The sequence below is a fragment of the Rutidosis leptorrhynchoides genome, chromosome 5 (assembly GCF_046630445.1).
Source record: "Rutidosis leptorrhynchoides isolate AG116_Rl617_1_P2 chromosome 5, CSIRO_AGI_Rlap_v1, whole genome shotgun sequence".
NCBI classification, from domain to species: Eukaryota; Viridiplantae; Streptophyta; class Magnoliopsida; order Asterales; family Asteraceae; genus Rutidosis; species Rutidosis leptorrhynchoides.
The window spans coordinates 35,892,419-35,906,813 of NC_092337.1; the positions used below are offsets into that span (position 1 = coordinate 35,892,419).

Genomic DNA, 14,395 nt, shown 5'->3' on the forward strand with positions numbered 1-14,395 from the left:
TTCTAGAGAAATCTTGAATGAATCTTCGGTAGTAACCAGCAAGACCTAAGAATTGGCGAATTTGTGTTGGAGTCTTCGGGGTTTCCCATTTACTAATGGCTTTGATCTTGGCAGGGTCAACTTAAATTCCATGTTTACTGACAACATGGCCCAAAAATTGTACTTCTTGTAACCAGAAATCATACTTCAAAAATTTTGCATACAGTTCTTCTTTCTTGAGTACCTCCAGTACCAGTCTTAAGTGTTGCTCATGTTCTTCCTTGTTCTTCGAGTAAATCAATATGACGTCGATCAAAACAATGACAAATTTGTCTAAATACGGTCTACAGATGCGATTCATTAGATCCATGAATACTGCTGGAGCATTAGTTAATCCAAAAGGCATGACTAGAAACTCATAGTGACCGTAACGGGTTCTGAACGCGGTTTTAGGAACATCTTCTTCCTTCACTCTCAGTTGATGATATCCAGAGCGTAGATCAATCTTAGAATAAACACTTGATCCTTGTAATTGATCAAACAAATCATCAATCCTCAGTAATGGGTACCGATTCTTGATCGTTAATTTGTTTAATTCTCAGTATTCTATGCACATTCTCATAGATCCATCCTTCTTCTTGACGAACTGAATAGGAGCACCCCAAGGTGAAAAACTGGGACGAATAAATCCACGGTCCGATAATTCTTGCAAATGGTCATGTAATTCTTGCATTTCTGAAGGTGCAAGTCTATATGGAGATCGGGCTACAGGTGCAGCTCCTGGTATGAGATCAATCTGGAATTCTACACATCTGTGTGGAGGTAGCCCCGGTAATTCTTCTGGAAATACTCCGGGATATTCTCTTACAATCGGCATGTCATCAATGCTTCTTTCTTCAGTATCGATCTTCTTTACGTGTGCCAGAATAGCATAACAACCTTTTCTTATAAGTTTCTGAGCCTTCATACAGCTGATAAGGTTCAGCTTCGAGTTGCTCTTCTCCCCATAAATCATTAATGACGTTTCATCCTTACGAGGGATGCGGATTGCTTTTTCAGCACAAATAACTTTCGTTCTTCTTTTGGACATCCAGTCCATGCCAACGATTACGTCAAAACTTCCTAATTCTACGGGTGTCAAATCGATTTTGAAGGTTTCACCAGCGAGATTTATTTCGCAACCATGGCAAATTTTATCGGCTTTTATCAGTTTACCATTAGCTAATTCAATAGTATATTTATCGTCTAGAGGCAATGATGCACATTTTAGTTTAGAACTAAAGTCTTTACACACATAACTTCTATCAGCACCCGTATCAAACATAATAGAAGCTAGTTGATTATTAACGGTAAATGTACCCGTGACAAGATTAGGATCTTCACGTGCTTCACTGGTACTAACATTAAATGCCCTTCCACGTGCGGGTTCTTTGTTCTTCTCCTTATCAGGGCATTGATTTATAAAATGACCAAACTTCCCGCATCCAAAACATTTCTTGACATCGGTCGGTTTTGTCTTTACTTCAGAAACGGTGGTATAACAATCTTTCGCCACATGTCCTTTCTTGTTGCATTTATCACAGACCACTTGGCAATAACCTGCATGATGTGTGTAACATCTTTTGCAAAATGGATGGGGTTCCTTATAGTTTGGACTAGCAGTTACCCCATCTTGTTTACCTTTAAAAGTTTCTTGCTTCTTCAGGTGAGTACTTTTGCCCTTATTGTCTTCCCATTTCCTCTTTCCTTCAGTTGTCTTGACTTCGGTAATTGGTGCCTTAATCGAACTCTCTGTGATCTGGTCCATGAGTTGGTGTGCCATTGTCATGGCTTCCTGCATCGTATTAGGTTTGGACGATGTAACATTTCCTTTGATATTGATTGATAAACCGTCAATATACATTTCTATCTTTCGTTTCTCATTTGGCACCAATTCGGGACACAACAAGGCTAGTTCCATTAAACGCTTTTCATAGTTATTGAGATTCGCGCCGATAACCTTCAGATTACGTAACTCAGATTCCATTTTTCTGATCTCATTTCGAGGACAGTACTCCTCGATTAGCATCTTTTTCAGTTCTTCCCAAGAGATATCATATGCCGTATCTATTCCTTCTGCTTTAGCATAATTGTTCCACTAAGTAAGTGCACCGTCTTGCAACTTGCACGAAGCATACTTTGACTTGTCTCCGTTCGCACAATTACTGATTTTGAAAACGGACTCCATCTTTTCAAACCATCGGGTTAGACCGACTGGTCCCTCGGTTCCACTAAACGTCTGTGGTTTGCATCCTTGAAAAGTTTTGTATGAGCATCCGTTTCGTGAGTTTGTGTTTACGGCTGCTGCTTTGGCTACTGCTTCGGCTGTTGCTTTTGCTGCCTCAGCTGCAGCAATTCTTTCATTCACACGTTTCTCGACTAGTTCCTCAAACTCATCATCCGACATTTGAGACATGTTTCTTCAATAAATACAACAGAGATAATTTAATCATATAGAATATTATAGGTAAAATGGGTTGTCAATAGTTAATAGTAGCATATTAATAACATGAACCAAATATTATAAAAGCCTTTTCTTCTTATTAGCATTTTATAATTATTTCTAGAGTATTACCTACCCGTTAAGTTCATACATAATAGCTAGTAAAAGGAATTAACTACTAAAATCCTAATAATATTCCACTATGAAAAATTATAGCGAGTTACTACTTTATTATGTAATAATAATAATAAGAAGTAGTAATAATACAAATAAATATTCCATGCATTTATTATTAATAAACCAAAATAATACAATACCATACAATACCGATATTTTACATATGCATATTTTACATAACAAGATAGAGTAGCACACATAAGCAATAAAATAGCGCATGGAAGATTTATGGTTGCGAGGTCATTTATTCAGAACTATCAGAAACTTCTTCCCATTTGGTTCTCTCTACTAATTGTTTGTGTGCACATGGTCCGACAGACATTCTGGCAGTGTATTTAAGTTTTTGTTGGGGTTTTGAGGTACCCGTTGCCTCAGTGGGTTTAATACAATAAGGGTGGTTACGGATCGAATGGTCCTGTTCCTTTTTAATAATTAAGGACTTTTTATTTTTGTGGTTGTTTTTATTATCTATAGCAAGTTGGAATTTCTCCTTAGTGACTTCTTTTATTTCATTAGCGAAATCCTCCTCGTCACTTATCTCGTCTGATGACGAACTATCTGAGTCATGTGTAGGAGAATATGATGACGAACTGTCTGCATCATGTGTACGAGAATATGTACCGGTGGTCATGAACCGAAATCTGCCAGGCAATATATTCACAACCCGCCCGTCGGCGGTGTATCTGGCCCAATGTCCATGTTCGTTTAGAAATGGACGATCTTCTTTTACTCCAGGGATCATGGGTCCATGCCAACGATACTGTGGCTCCGGAAAACTAGAGCTGGGTGGAGCTGGAACCTCCTCTGGGTTTACCGGGAGTTGAGATTCCCCGGCTAACACAATTTCTTCTTTAATAGGTATTGGAACGCCCTTTTCAGTTGTGGATATAATAGATTCAGTGTCCGATTCTGAGTACAAAATGATAGGATTAGAAGAAGTCATCTATCACATAATTGAAACAACAATTACGTTAGCATATAAATATATCACATATAATGTTTTTGACCAAATGATAAGCAAAACTCAGTAAAAACAGATATGGTCATAGTCCAGACTCACTAATGCATCCTAACAATTACCAGTTAAACACACTAATGTAATTTCTGGTTCCCTATGACCTCAAGCTCGGATACCAACTGAAACGACTCGTCAAAATTGCTATTGATGCGGCACGTTAATCATTGATTCCACAGTGAGGTTTTGACCTCTATATGATACGTTTTGATAAAATATTGCATTCATTAAATACGTGACTTTCTAAACATAGATAGTTATAAACATGTGAGCGAGTGCTTAGGTATAAGCAAAACCCCAAAATACATAAGTCTTTAATTTACAGGTTGACATCGCAGTCCAATTATTTATTACACAACGCAGTTTTATTTTGAATGCAATAAACTTTGTACAAAGCATGAGAGACTCCATGCAGGCAACAAGCACATCACAGCGGAAGCATTCTAAGGACCTGAGAATAAAACATGCTAAAAAGTCAACACGAATGTTGGTGAGTTATAGGTTTATTTGCTCGAGTCATAAACATATATAAAGATAGACCACAAGATTTCATCAAAAGTTTATCAATAGATTCTACGTAACAGAGCACCCTGGTAACTAAACTTAACACTATAGTGATAATTACCCCATTCGTTTTAATACACACAAACCAACGTGTCTTAAACTCAAATAACATACGTCCGTTAAAAGGCTAGCGCTCTAGCTCGGATGGGGATGTCAAGCCCTATGGATCCATATACAATTATTCGCGCCCACCAGTCCATATCCTATGAACTGGCAGCTACTAGTTACCAAAGCTAAGGGATTTTCGGTTTAACTCAGTGTAGAATTTAGTATGTACTTGTGTCTTATTGCGTTTAAAATAAATTGCATGTATTCTCAGCCCAAAAATATTTAAAGTATTTAAAAAGGGATCTATAACTCACAGTTCAATATTGAGACTCAATATTGTAGGCAAATTGTGTAGACGTAATGATGGTAGACGACTGTATGGTTGGCCTTGGATTCAAGAACAATACCCTGAACAATACCCAATATTTCCTTAGCTTAAAGCGATTTGAAACCCGAATTAAAAACACCCTCGTATATACCTTATTATTATTAAATTTAAATTTAAAATTATAATTATAATATAAATATAAATAAAGATTATAGAAGAAGAAAAAAGTGTGAGGAAATCCGTCGAGCAAACTGACCTTTTATAATACTTTTGCATTTACTGTAGCTCATGCGATCGCATGAGTTTTCAGTGTTTTTGCCATGCGATCGCATGGCCGCCTTTTCTGTTTTTGTTTGCTAGTTCGTCGACATCAAATACTATTTACTGTAGCAATAGTGTACTGTAGCAAATCACTGTAGCAAAGTCATTTTCACTGTAGCACTGTAGCAAAATACGGTTTCACTGTAGCAAATAGTGTTTTACTTGTACATCTTATAATATATATATATATATATATTTACATAATATTAAATCATATAGAGAATTGGTTTAAATTAGTCTAAATTTTTCGGGTCATCATATAAATGCTAGAGCGACTAGCCCGAGTGGGGATGTCAAACCCTATGGATCCATATCTAAGATTCGCGTTCATCGGTTCAAAAACCAATGACTAAATGTTACCGTGCTAAGGGGAATGTTTATGCCGTTGTATAACCCACACACATATAAAGTTTAAGTACTCATGCCTAACATGTAAAACGTAAAAAGCGCATGTATTCTCAGTCCCAAAAATAGTAAAAGTGGTAAAAAGGGATGCTATAACTCACAGTGATAAAAGCGGTAAAGTCGGTAATGAAAGTACGCAATTAGTAAGTCGGTCCGAAAGGTCGTCAACCTAAATCAAAGGTTACTAGGTCAGTAGGTTGTCTTTATAAATTCTAATAGTGCATAAAATAAGTTTAAGTGTCATCATCATCATCGTTCATTATCATAAAAGCTAAGTAAGTTCGACAAGAATAGAGATCGAAACAATAGGCTGACTTCGGTCAGCTGCTACGACCTCTACATAAATCGAAAAGACGCATAGTCAGTGGCTATGGCTCCGTATATGAGTCCCCTAACTGAAGAATAATTTTTAGAACCTAACTCATCTTCGTTTGACCGTGGCGACGGTTTAAGTACGAGTAGGTCAGAAATTTCAGCACAACGTTAATAGGGTGTAGTGACTCTCGGAGGGCCATAAATCCTAAACCGTAACTCGGATTAAGACGAGGCCTAAACAAAAAATCATCTATTCGAACCAAAAATCAACTTTCCAGTAGCCCAGGTGGCCTGATTAGATACGAAAATCAGTGGACAAGTGCTCCGGTGGGGTTCTTGGTGCTTGATGCTCATCACGGTTCTCATCCTTGATGCTTGTAGCTTTAAGTGTACAACTCGTTGATGGTTTAGCATCACTTTTGACCAAGATTCTACCATCAATACGCAATATGTTAAGACCAAGTGGTAACACAACTCATTTAAGAGTCTTAGATGGATGATGAACCAAGGTCACATCATATCCTTAGTCTTAACACAATTACAAGTCCTATTTACAAACAAAGTTACAAACTTCACATCAATCAAACAAGTATGAACATGATCTAAGTCAAATGAAGTGATGAAACCCTAAGATAGAGAGCTTGGATCCCTATTCACACAAGTTACAAGGTTGCAAAATTAGAAAGCTTGAACCTTTGATGTTCTTGAAGATCTTGAAGCATGATAGTGCTCCAAATGAACATATATTTAGTAGCAATATCCTTCCGATATGTAAAGTTTTCAGTTGCAATTGTTCTATTTTCAAGTAATATTCGTTTAAATAAATAAGTGAGAAGACAAAAGGCGAAAACGAAGATTTGAAGACAAAAACGTCCAAAAAGCTCAAATGTACAAGATACAATCCAAGTGGTTCAATTTAATGATGAGAAACGTCTAAAAATTACAAGAGTACAAGTTACAAAACGCAAAGTACACGATTTAAAATAGTACACAAGGACGTTCGAAAATTCGGAACCAGGACATGAGTCAACTCTCAACGCGCGACGCAACGGTGCAAAAATTACAAGTCAACTATGCACATAAATAAAATATAATATATAAATAATTCTTAAAAATTATATATATATTATATTATTATTTAATAACGTCGACAAGCAAAGATCCAAAATGATGTGAGCTGGAAAATCAAACTCCGCGACTCGCGGAGTTTGAAGGCTTAAAATGCCGCGACTCGCGGAGCTGCAAAATTCAGAAATGGCCTATAAAAGCTCGAGCATTCTGTCGATATTTTTACACAATAATAATAATACTCTGTAAGATATAATAAATAAATATATATATATAATATATATATATATAGTATAGGGTAGTTTTATATTAGATTAGTTCTGGTTATGTAAAGGTTATTTTACGGGTTTTTGAAGTCGAAATTCTGTCCGTGTAACACTACGCGATAAATACTCAATGTAAGTTATGTTCTCCTTTTTAAATTAATGTCTCGTACTTAAGTTATTATTATGCTTATTTGAGCCAAAGTAATCATGATGTTGGACTAAATATTAAAGATGGGGTAATTGGGCATTGTACCATAATTGGGGTTTGGACAAAAGAACGATACTTGTGGAAATTAGACTATGGGCTATTAATGGGCTTTATATTTGTTTAACTAAATGATAGTTTGTTAATTTTAATATAAAGATTTACAATTGGACGTCCCTATAAATAACCATATACACTCGATCGGACACGATGGGCGGGGAATTTATATGTACGAATAATAGTTCATTTAACCGGACACGGGAATGGATTAATAGTCACTAGAATTATTAAAACAGGGGTGAAATTATGTACAAGGACACTTGGCATAATTGATAACAAAGTATTAAAACCTTGGGTTACACGCAATCGATAACCTGGTGTAATTATTAAACAAAGTATTAAAACCTTGTTACAGTTTAAGTCCCCAATTAGTTGGAATATTTGACTTCGGGTATAAGGATTATTTGACGAGGACACTCGCACTTTATATTTATGACTGATGGACTGTTATGGACAAAAATCAGACGGACATATTAAATAACCCATGACAAAGGACAATTAACCCATGGGCATAAAACTAAAATCAACACATCAAACATCATGATTACGGAAGTTTAAATAAGCATAATTATTTTATTTTATATTTCATCGCACCTTTAATTATTCGTCATTTATATTTTTTGTTATTTATTTTATTTTGTTAATTAAATTTACTTTACGCTTCGCTTAAAATATAAAATCGACAAACCGGTCATTAAACGGTAAACCCCCCTTTTATATATTATTATATATATATAATTATATATTTTTGTACAAATGTAATTATATAAAAATATAGTGTAACCGTCTCCCTGTGGAACGAACCGGACTTACTAAAAACTATACTACTCTACGATTAGGTACACTGCCTATAGTGTTGTAGCAAGGTTTAGGTATATCCATTTTGTAAATAAATAATTAAAACTTGTGTAATATTTCATCGTATTTCGTATTTAAATTAATACTATTTCATATACACCTCGCATAACATCAAAGCATAAAGCTTGGATCTTTAAGATATATGAAGATAACAAACACAAGTTTGAATCTTTTTAACAAAATAACAAGATCATAAGTTAGAAAACTTAGATCTAACAAGAAGATAGGGAGATTCAGGCTAGAGAGCTTGCATCTTGATTGTTCTTGAAGATCTTGAAGCATAAAGCTTGGATCTTTAAGATATATGAAGATAACAAACAAAAGTTTGAATATTTTTAACAAAACAACATGATTAAAGCTAAAATAATCTAGATCTACAAAGTTGGTGAAGATTCAAAGCTAGAAAGCTTGAATCTTCCATGTTCTTGAAGGATTCATGCTTGAATCAACAAGATATAATCAAGATCAAAGCTAAAAAGCTTGATCTTTAAGAATGATGTTGATACACGAATTAGAAAGGGAAAGAAGAAGAAAAAGATCAAAAACTTACAAGTGAGAAATGCTAGAAAGGAAGTAAGAGAGTAAGTGTGTGTGAAATTCAAATGAGAGCATGTGTAAAATGAGAGGAATATGGCTAGTATTTATAGGCAAATTTTGACATGGATTAATGAGGTGGATGGCCTCATGGCCGTGATTTTCAAAGGGGGAGGGGGGAGACACCATTTTGCTTTTTGGTTAGTGGTTGTCTAAAGTATGTACTTATGCTAGGATCCTATGTAACATTATGGATAATCCTTATCCAAATGCTAGTATGACTCATCTAATTAAATGGGTATTTATTTTATTTATTATGGGTCACTAGTAAATAACACTTAGGCTAATTAATTGGGCCACTAGCTAGTGTAGGGTGGGCTAAGGTCCAATAAGGTAGAAAGTCCAACAAGACTAACTATTGTGATCTAGTAAATAATTAATTAAAATTAAGCATCCAAAAACCCAGGTAATTATTATTATAAAATAATAATTAATATTTCGCAGTCATAATATTCCGATTACGACAAAAGTTAAACGTGTGCGCAGTCCGCGGTTTATTCGAAACGTTAAGTAACACTAATGGTTATAAAGGCTTCCAATGATCAAGTTAGGTATCCTACGTACTCTAAGGCACGTTTTAACATATAATTGGAAGTAAACCACGTATATCAAGTTTCCAGAGTATAAAGTAACACAGTACGCATAAAATCGCAGTTTCGCAAAAATACAAGGCACGAAAGCAAGTCGAAAAAGTCGGGTCGTTACACCTATGATCAATGGTACGGGATAAAAGATACCATTGAAGATCGTGGTAACCGCATTACTCTCTATGTGGTTCTTGAAGATGAAGAAATGTTGGGTTGGCGTTACATCGATGAAGCAGCTGAAGAAGAAAAAAAATGAACCGGTGGCTCCAGAGTACGGCACAGATGGTCGTTTTTTTTATGAACTCTACTGAATTCATCGATGTTTGTGTTTTAAGATCTTATGTTGTATTTCAGTTTAAATTAGTTCTTGTTTAAAAAATGTAACCGTTTATGTGTTGAATAAAAGTGATGTTTAAAAAATGTAACCGTTTGTGTGTTGAATAAAAGTGATGTTTAAAAATAATATTACATTACTCAATAAGTGAACACGAAGAACATTAATTTAAATTACTGAAATTAAAATTTACATAATTTAAAAATCTTAACCGAAACTAGAAATACATAACAAATTACTCAATAATATTAGCGGTACGAAAGTAAGGTGATAAGTTCCAAACGTGCTCGGTTAAATCTGCCTCTAACTGTTTGCGAACTTGCTTATCTCTTATTTCCTTAACCATTGCATCTCGATCCCTCAAATCCATGTGTAACCGTCGTGGTGGGTTCCGTTGTATCATTCTTTCTTCTTTCTTCCCAATAACAAACCCGTTATTTTCTTGAATCATGTTATGTAATACGATACAAGCATACATATGTCTTCTTATTTTGTTGAAGTCCATAGATCTCGCCGGAGTTTTTAACATTTGAAATCTACCATGTAATACTCCAAATGCAAGCTCAATATATTTTCTTGCACTTTCTTGAAACCTTTTAAATTTTTTTCTCGGTTCGTCAGTTGGAGAATGGGGAGCTTTGACCAACATTGCCCAATCGGGGTATATACCATCACCTAGGTAATAACCTCTTTCGTAGTGATGCCCGTTAACATCGAATGGTGAAGGTGGAGCAGTTCCATTTTTAATAGTGTTGAACAATGGTGAATAATTTAAAACGTTAATGTCGTTGTTCGCACCTGCCATACCAAAGAATGCATGCCATATCCACAAATCTTGCGAGGCAACTGCTTCTAGCATAATGGACGGGCCTTTTTTATCACTTCTAGTATATTGACTGTGACGATCGCTCCAAATCCATATGGACGAACACGTCATTCATTGATTTCATTGCGAGGTATTTGACCTCTAAGTGATACGTTTTGTAACATTGCATTCGTTTGAAAAGGTATTTCATAAATGAATATATAAATTCCAGTTTTTTTTACATCTGATGATTCCTACGTATAGACAATCACCATTTAAATGGTTTACAATAGTACTTCGGTTGACAATGCAGTCAAAATAAGGTACATGATGATGAATTGGTGAATGCAACGTTTTCTTGAAAAATATGCCATATAAGACTCCATGCACATAGCTTGTCTATCATATAAGCAAACAGCGGAAGACTTCTAGGGAACCTGAGAATAAACATGCTAACAAGTGTCAACACAAACGTTGGTGAGTTCATAGTTTTAATATTACACATAATCCGTATATCAATGTGGATTACAAAAGTTCAGTTGTTTTATTCAAAACGTTTATCATTATGTTTTAAATAAAAGGTGGATCACAAGATTTCAGTTGTTTCATCCGAAACGTTTATCAATCGGTTCTACAAAATTGAGCACCCTGGTAACTAAACTTTAATGCTTATATTATTTGTACCCTTTGTATAATCATCTTAATAATACATGCAAACCAACGTGTACGCTTCTCAAATAGCATACGTCCGTTAAAAGGCTATCGCTCTAGCTCGGACGGGGATATCAAGCCCTATGGATCCATATACTACTACTCGCGCCCACCAGTTCTTATAACTGGCAGTTACTAGTTACCAAAGCTAAGGGATTTTCGGTTCAAACTCAGTGTAGAATTTAGTATGTACTTGTATCCATTGCGTTTAAAATAAAGTGCATATATTCTCAGCCCAAAAATATATTGAGTAAAAGGGATCATATGAAACTCACACTTTATAATTATTGTAAAACAGTTATTAAAGCATTTGCATGTATTCTCAGCCCAAAAATGTAAAGGGTAAAAGGGATCATATGAAACTCACGCATATAAATATTGCATATCGGTTAATAAAGCATTTGCATGTATTCTCAGCCCAAAAATGTAGAGAGTAAAAGGGATCATATGAAACTCACTGTTTAATATTGATATACAATATTGCAGGAAAGCACGTAGACGCATTGGAGATAATAAGCACGAGGTTTGATTCACAAAAATACCCCCGAATATTACCCATAACCTCCTTGGCAATAACCCATATTTTCCTTAGCTCTAGCTTTCTCGGAAACTCGTTTTGAAAAATTACTTGGACAGCACTCCGTCGTAATATTTTATGTACATTATTATTTTTGTATCGCAAAAATAATAACACTAATAATAAAAATAATAAGATTAATAATAATCTTATTATTAATAATAATAATAATAATAATAATAATAAAATAAATAAATACGGAGTAAAAATAATATATATGTGTGTGTGATTTATCTGGCCAAAACTCGAGAATTTATAGCACTTGACCTGAAATCTGGAGTCATGCGACTCGCATGGAAATGGCCTTCTGGCCATGCGACTCGCATGAGGACCAGGGACAGCTCACATTGTTTTGGCTCCTAGCTTGTCGACATAATATAAAATAAATATAAATATATAAATAATTAATATAATTATTTATATATTATATTTTATTCTTGTGCATAGTAGACTAGATATTTTTGGTCCGTTGCGTCGGGCGTTTCTTCTTGACTCGGGTCCCGGTTCCGGATTTTCAGACGTCCTTGCGTACTATTTTATATCGTGTACTTTGCGTTCCGCAACTTGTACTCTTGTCATTTTTAGACGTTCTTCATCAATAATTTGAACCTTTTTAATTGTATCTTGTACATTTGAGCATTTTGGACCTTTCCGTCTTCAATTCTTCGTTTTTGCCTTTTGTCTTCGCACTTATTAAATATAAACGAATATTACTTGAATATGGAACAATTACAACTAAAATCCTGTCTTTCTTGGGGGATAATGCTATGAAATATATGTTCCTTTTTAGCCTTATCAATAGCCTTAAATTATCCCTTAATTATATCACTCAAAGTGTATCTTAAACTTTCGAGTGTTTTGGTCATTTACTTCTATAAATCATCGTCTCGCTATTTGTTAAAATACATTTTTATAATAGCGTTTTACTGTAGCAAAGTTACTGTAGCAAAGTCAAATTTTACTGTAGCAATTCACTGTAGCAAAGTCAATTTCACTGTAGCAAATAGTGATTTTCGAAAACACTGTAGCATTTTGAGTAATGTGGCAATTTGAAAACACTGTAACAAATTAGTGTTTAACTGGTTCATCTTAAACGCTTTAGTTAACTTATCTAAATATCAATTGAATCAATAAACGAATGTTACTATCGTTTATTATATATATGTATATATCTTTTTAATATACATAAATCAGTTTTTAAATACACATTGGAAGTTATTTATAAATAAATTTTAATAATAAATATTTCAACTTATCATATACATTCAAATAGATATTTAAACCAATAAGTTTAATGTACGGTATCAAACAATTAATACATTGTTACCTTTTCATGTTATAGTATATATGTATCTATTTACATATAATTGTTCGCGAATCGTCGAAAACAACTGAAGGGTATTTAAATATATAAAAGTAATTCAAAAATTTTGAGATTCAGTTTTACAGACTTTGCTTATCGTGTCGGAAATGTTAATCATACAAAGATTAAGTTTAAATTTAGTCGAAATTTCTGGGTCATCACATTGACCTTGCTACGCAATTGGACAATTCTTCCACTCCCAATGCATACAATCAATACTACCAAGCATACCCGGTAAACCATGTTTTTGGGCATGAAAATTATAAAGCCGAGCAATATCTTCGGCTGTTGGTTTTCTCAAGTACTGTCTAGCAAACAAATGAAACACGCATCTACAAAAATTATCTAAACATATAGCAGCTGTTTTCTCGCCAATTTTTATGTATTCGTCATGTAAATCAGGTGTAGTTCCATACGCCATTTGACGTATGGCCGCCGTGCATTTTTGAAGTATCGTCAAACTTTGACGACCAGTAGCATCGGGACGTTCCCTAAAAAACATAAAATAATCGAGAATATCGCTACTATTAAAGTTTGATATACCTTCGATGATACAGAGAAATAATTCACGACTCATTCGATAACGTCGTTTAAAGTTCTTTTCCGTATAATTTGGAGTTTCAGAAAAATAATCGTTGTATAACCTCACTGCCGCATCTTCGCGATCCCTTGGAATATATGTACGGGGGCGAGGGACTCGTGAACTTGTAGCTTCTCCCTCGACATCTTCGTCCGCCAAACTACTAACAAAATTATAAATTTTTTCATCATCCGAATCGTCATCAATAATAAACTCGAGCATTTTGAATGTTTTATCCATTATGAAATTTTATAGTGTTTGTAAATATGAAAGGAAAAGTATTATTGGAGGAAAGAAATGTATATATAATGAGTAAAATAGATGTGTATATATAGGATAAATAATATTGAATTAATTTTTTTTATTAAACCCGAAATTACCAACGGATATATCCTCCTCCAAATGAAAATGTGACAAGTTTCCCAACCACAATCCCCCACTTCCGTTGCCAGTTCCGTCTCCAAGCCACACACCTCCCCCACGCCCCTCTCCCCCGCGCTCCTCCACGCGCCGATACCTGGAACACCAGGGCGTGGCCGGCTGCCACCTGGGCTCCCACGCCGTCTCCTGGTTGCCGTTACAAGTCGTCTAATAATGATCTTAAGGTTATAAAGGGGTTTGCTTTTCTAAGGAGGATATAAATTCGTGTTTTGTTGCGGGGTGATTTTGATCGGTTAACAATCGATTAATTAAACGTTTAAACAATACGGTTAAATGTTGGTTAACTTAACTTTTAAAATGTACGCAAACCAT

General features: G+C 34.9%; 2 protein-coding genes across 2 annotated transcripts; both read right to left on the reverse strand.

Moving 5' to 3' along the window:
• Nucleotides 1-9,841: 9,841 nt before the first annotated feature.
• Nucleotides 9,842-10,465, reverse strand: LOC139848525 (protein ALP1-like). Its single transcript, XM_071838253.1, has one exon. The coding sequence runs from the start codon at nt 10,463-10,465 to the stop codon at nt 9,842-9,844; it is 624 nt and encodes a 207-aa protein (XP_071694354.1).
• Nucleotides 10,466-13,234: 2,769 nt separating this feature from the next.
• On the reverse strand, nt 13,235-13,882 carry LOC139848526 (uncharacterized). Its single transcript, XM_071838254.1, has one exon. It carries the CDS (start codon nt 13,880-13,882, stop codon nt 13,235-13,237), a length of 648 nt encoding a protein of 215 aa, XP_071694355.1.
• Between the last annotated feature and the right edge of the window lie 513 nt (nt 13,883-14,395).

Coding starts and splice junctions, on each gene's coding strand:
- LOC139848525 (XM_071838253.1), bottom strand. CDS start 10,465: ATGCTAGAAGCAGTTGCCTCGCAAGATTTGTGGATATGGCATGCATTC.
- LOC139848526 (XM_071838254.1), bottom strand. CDS start 13,882: ATGGATAAAACATTCAAAATGCTCGAGTTTATTATTGATGACGATTCG.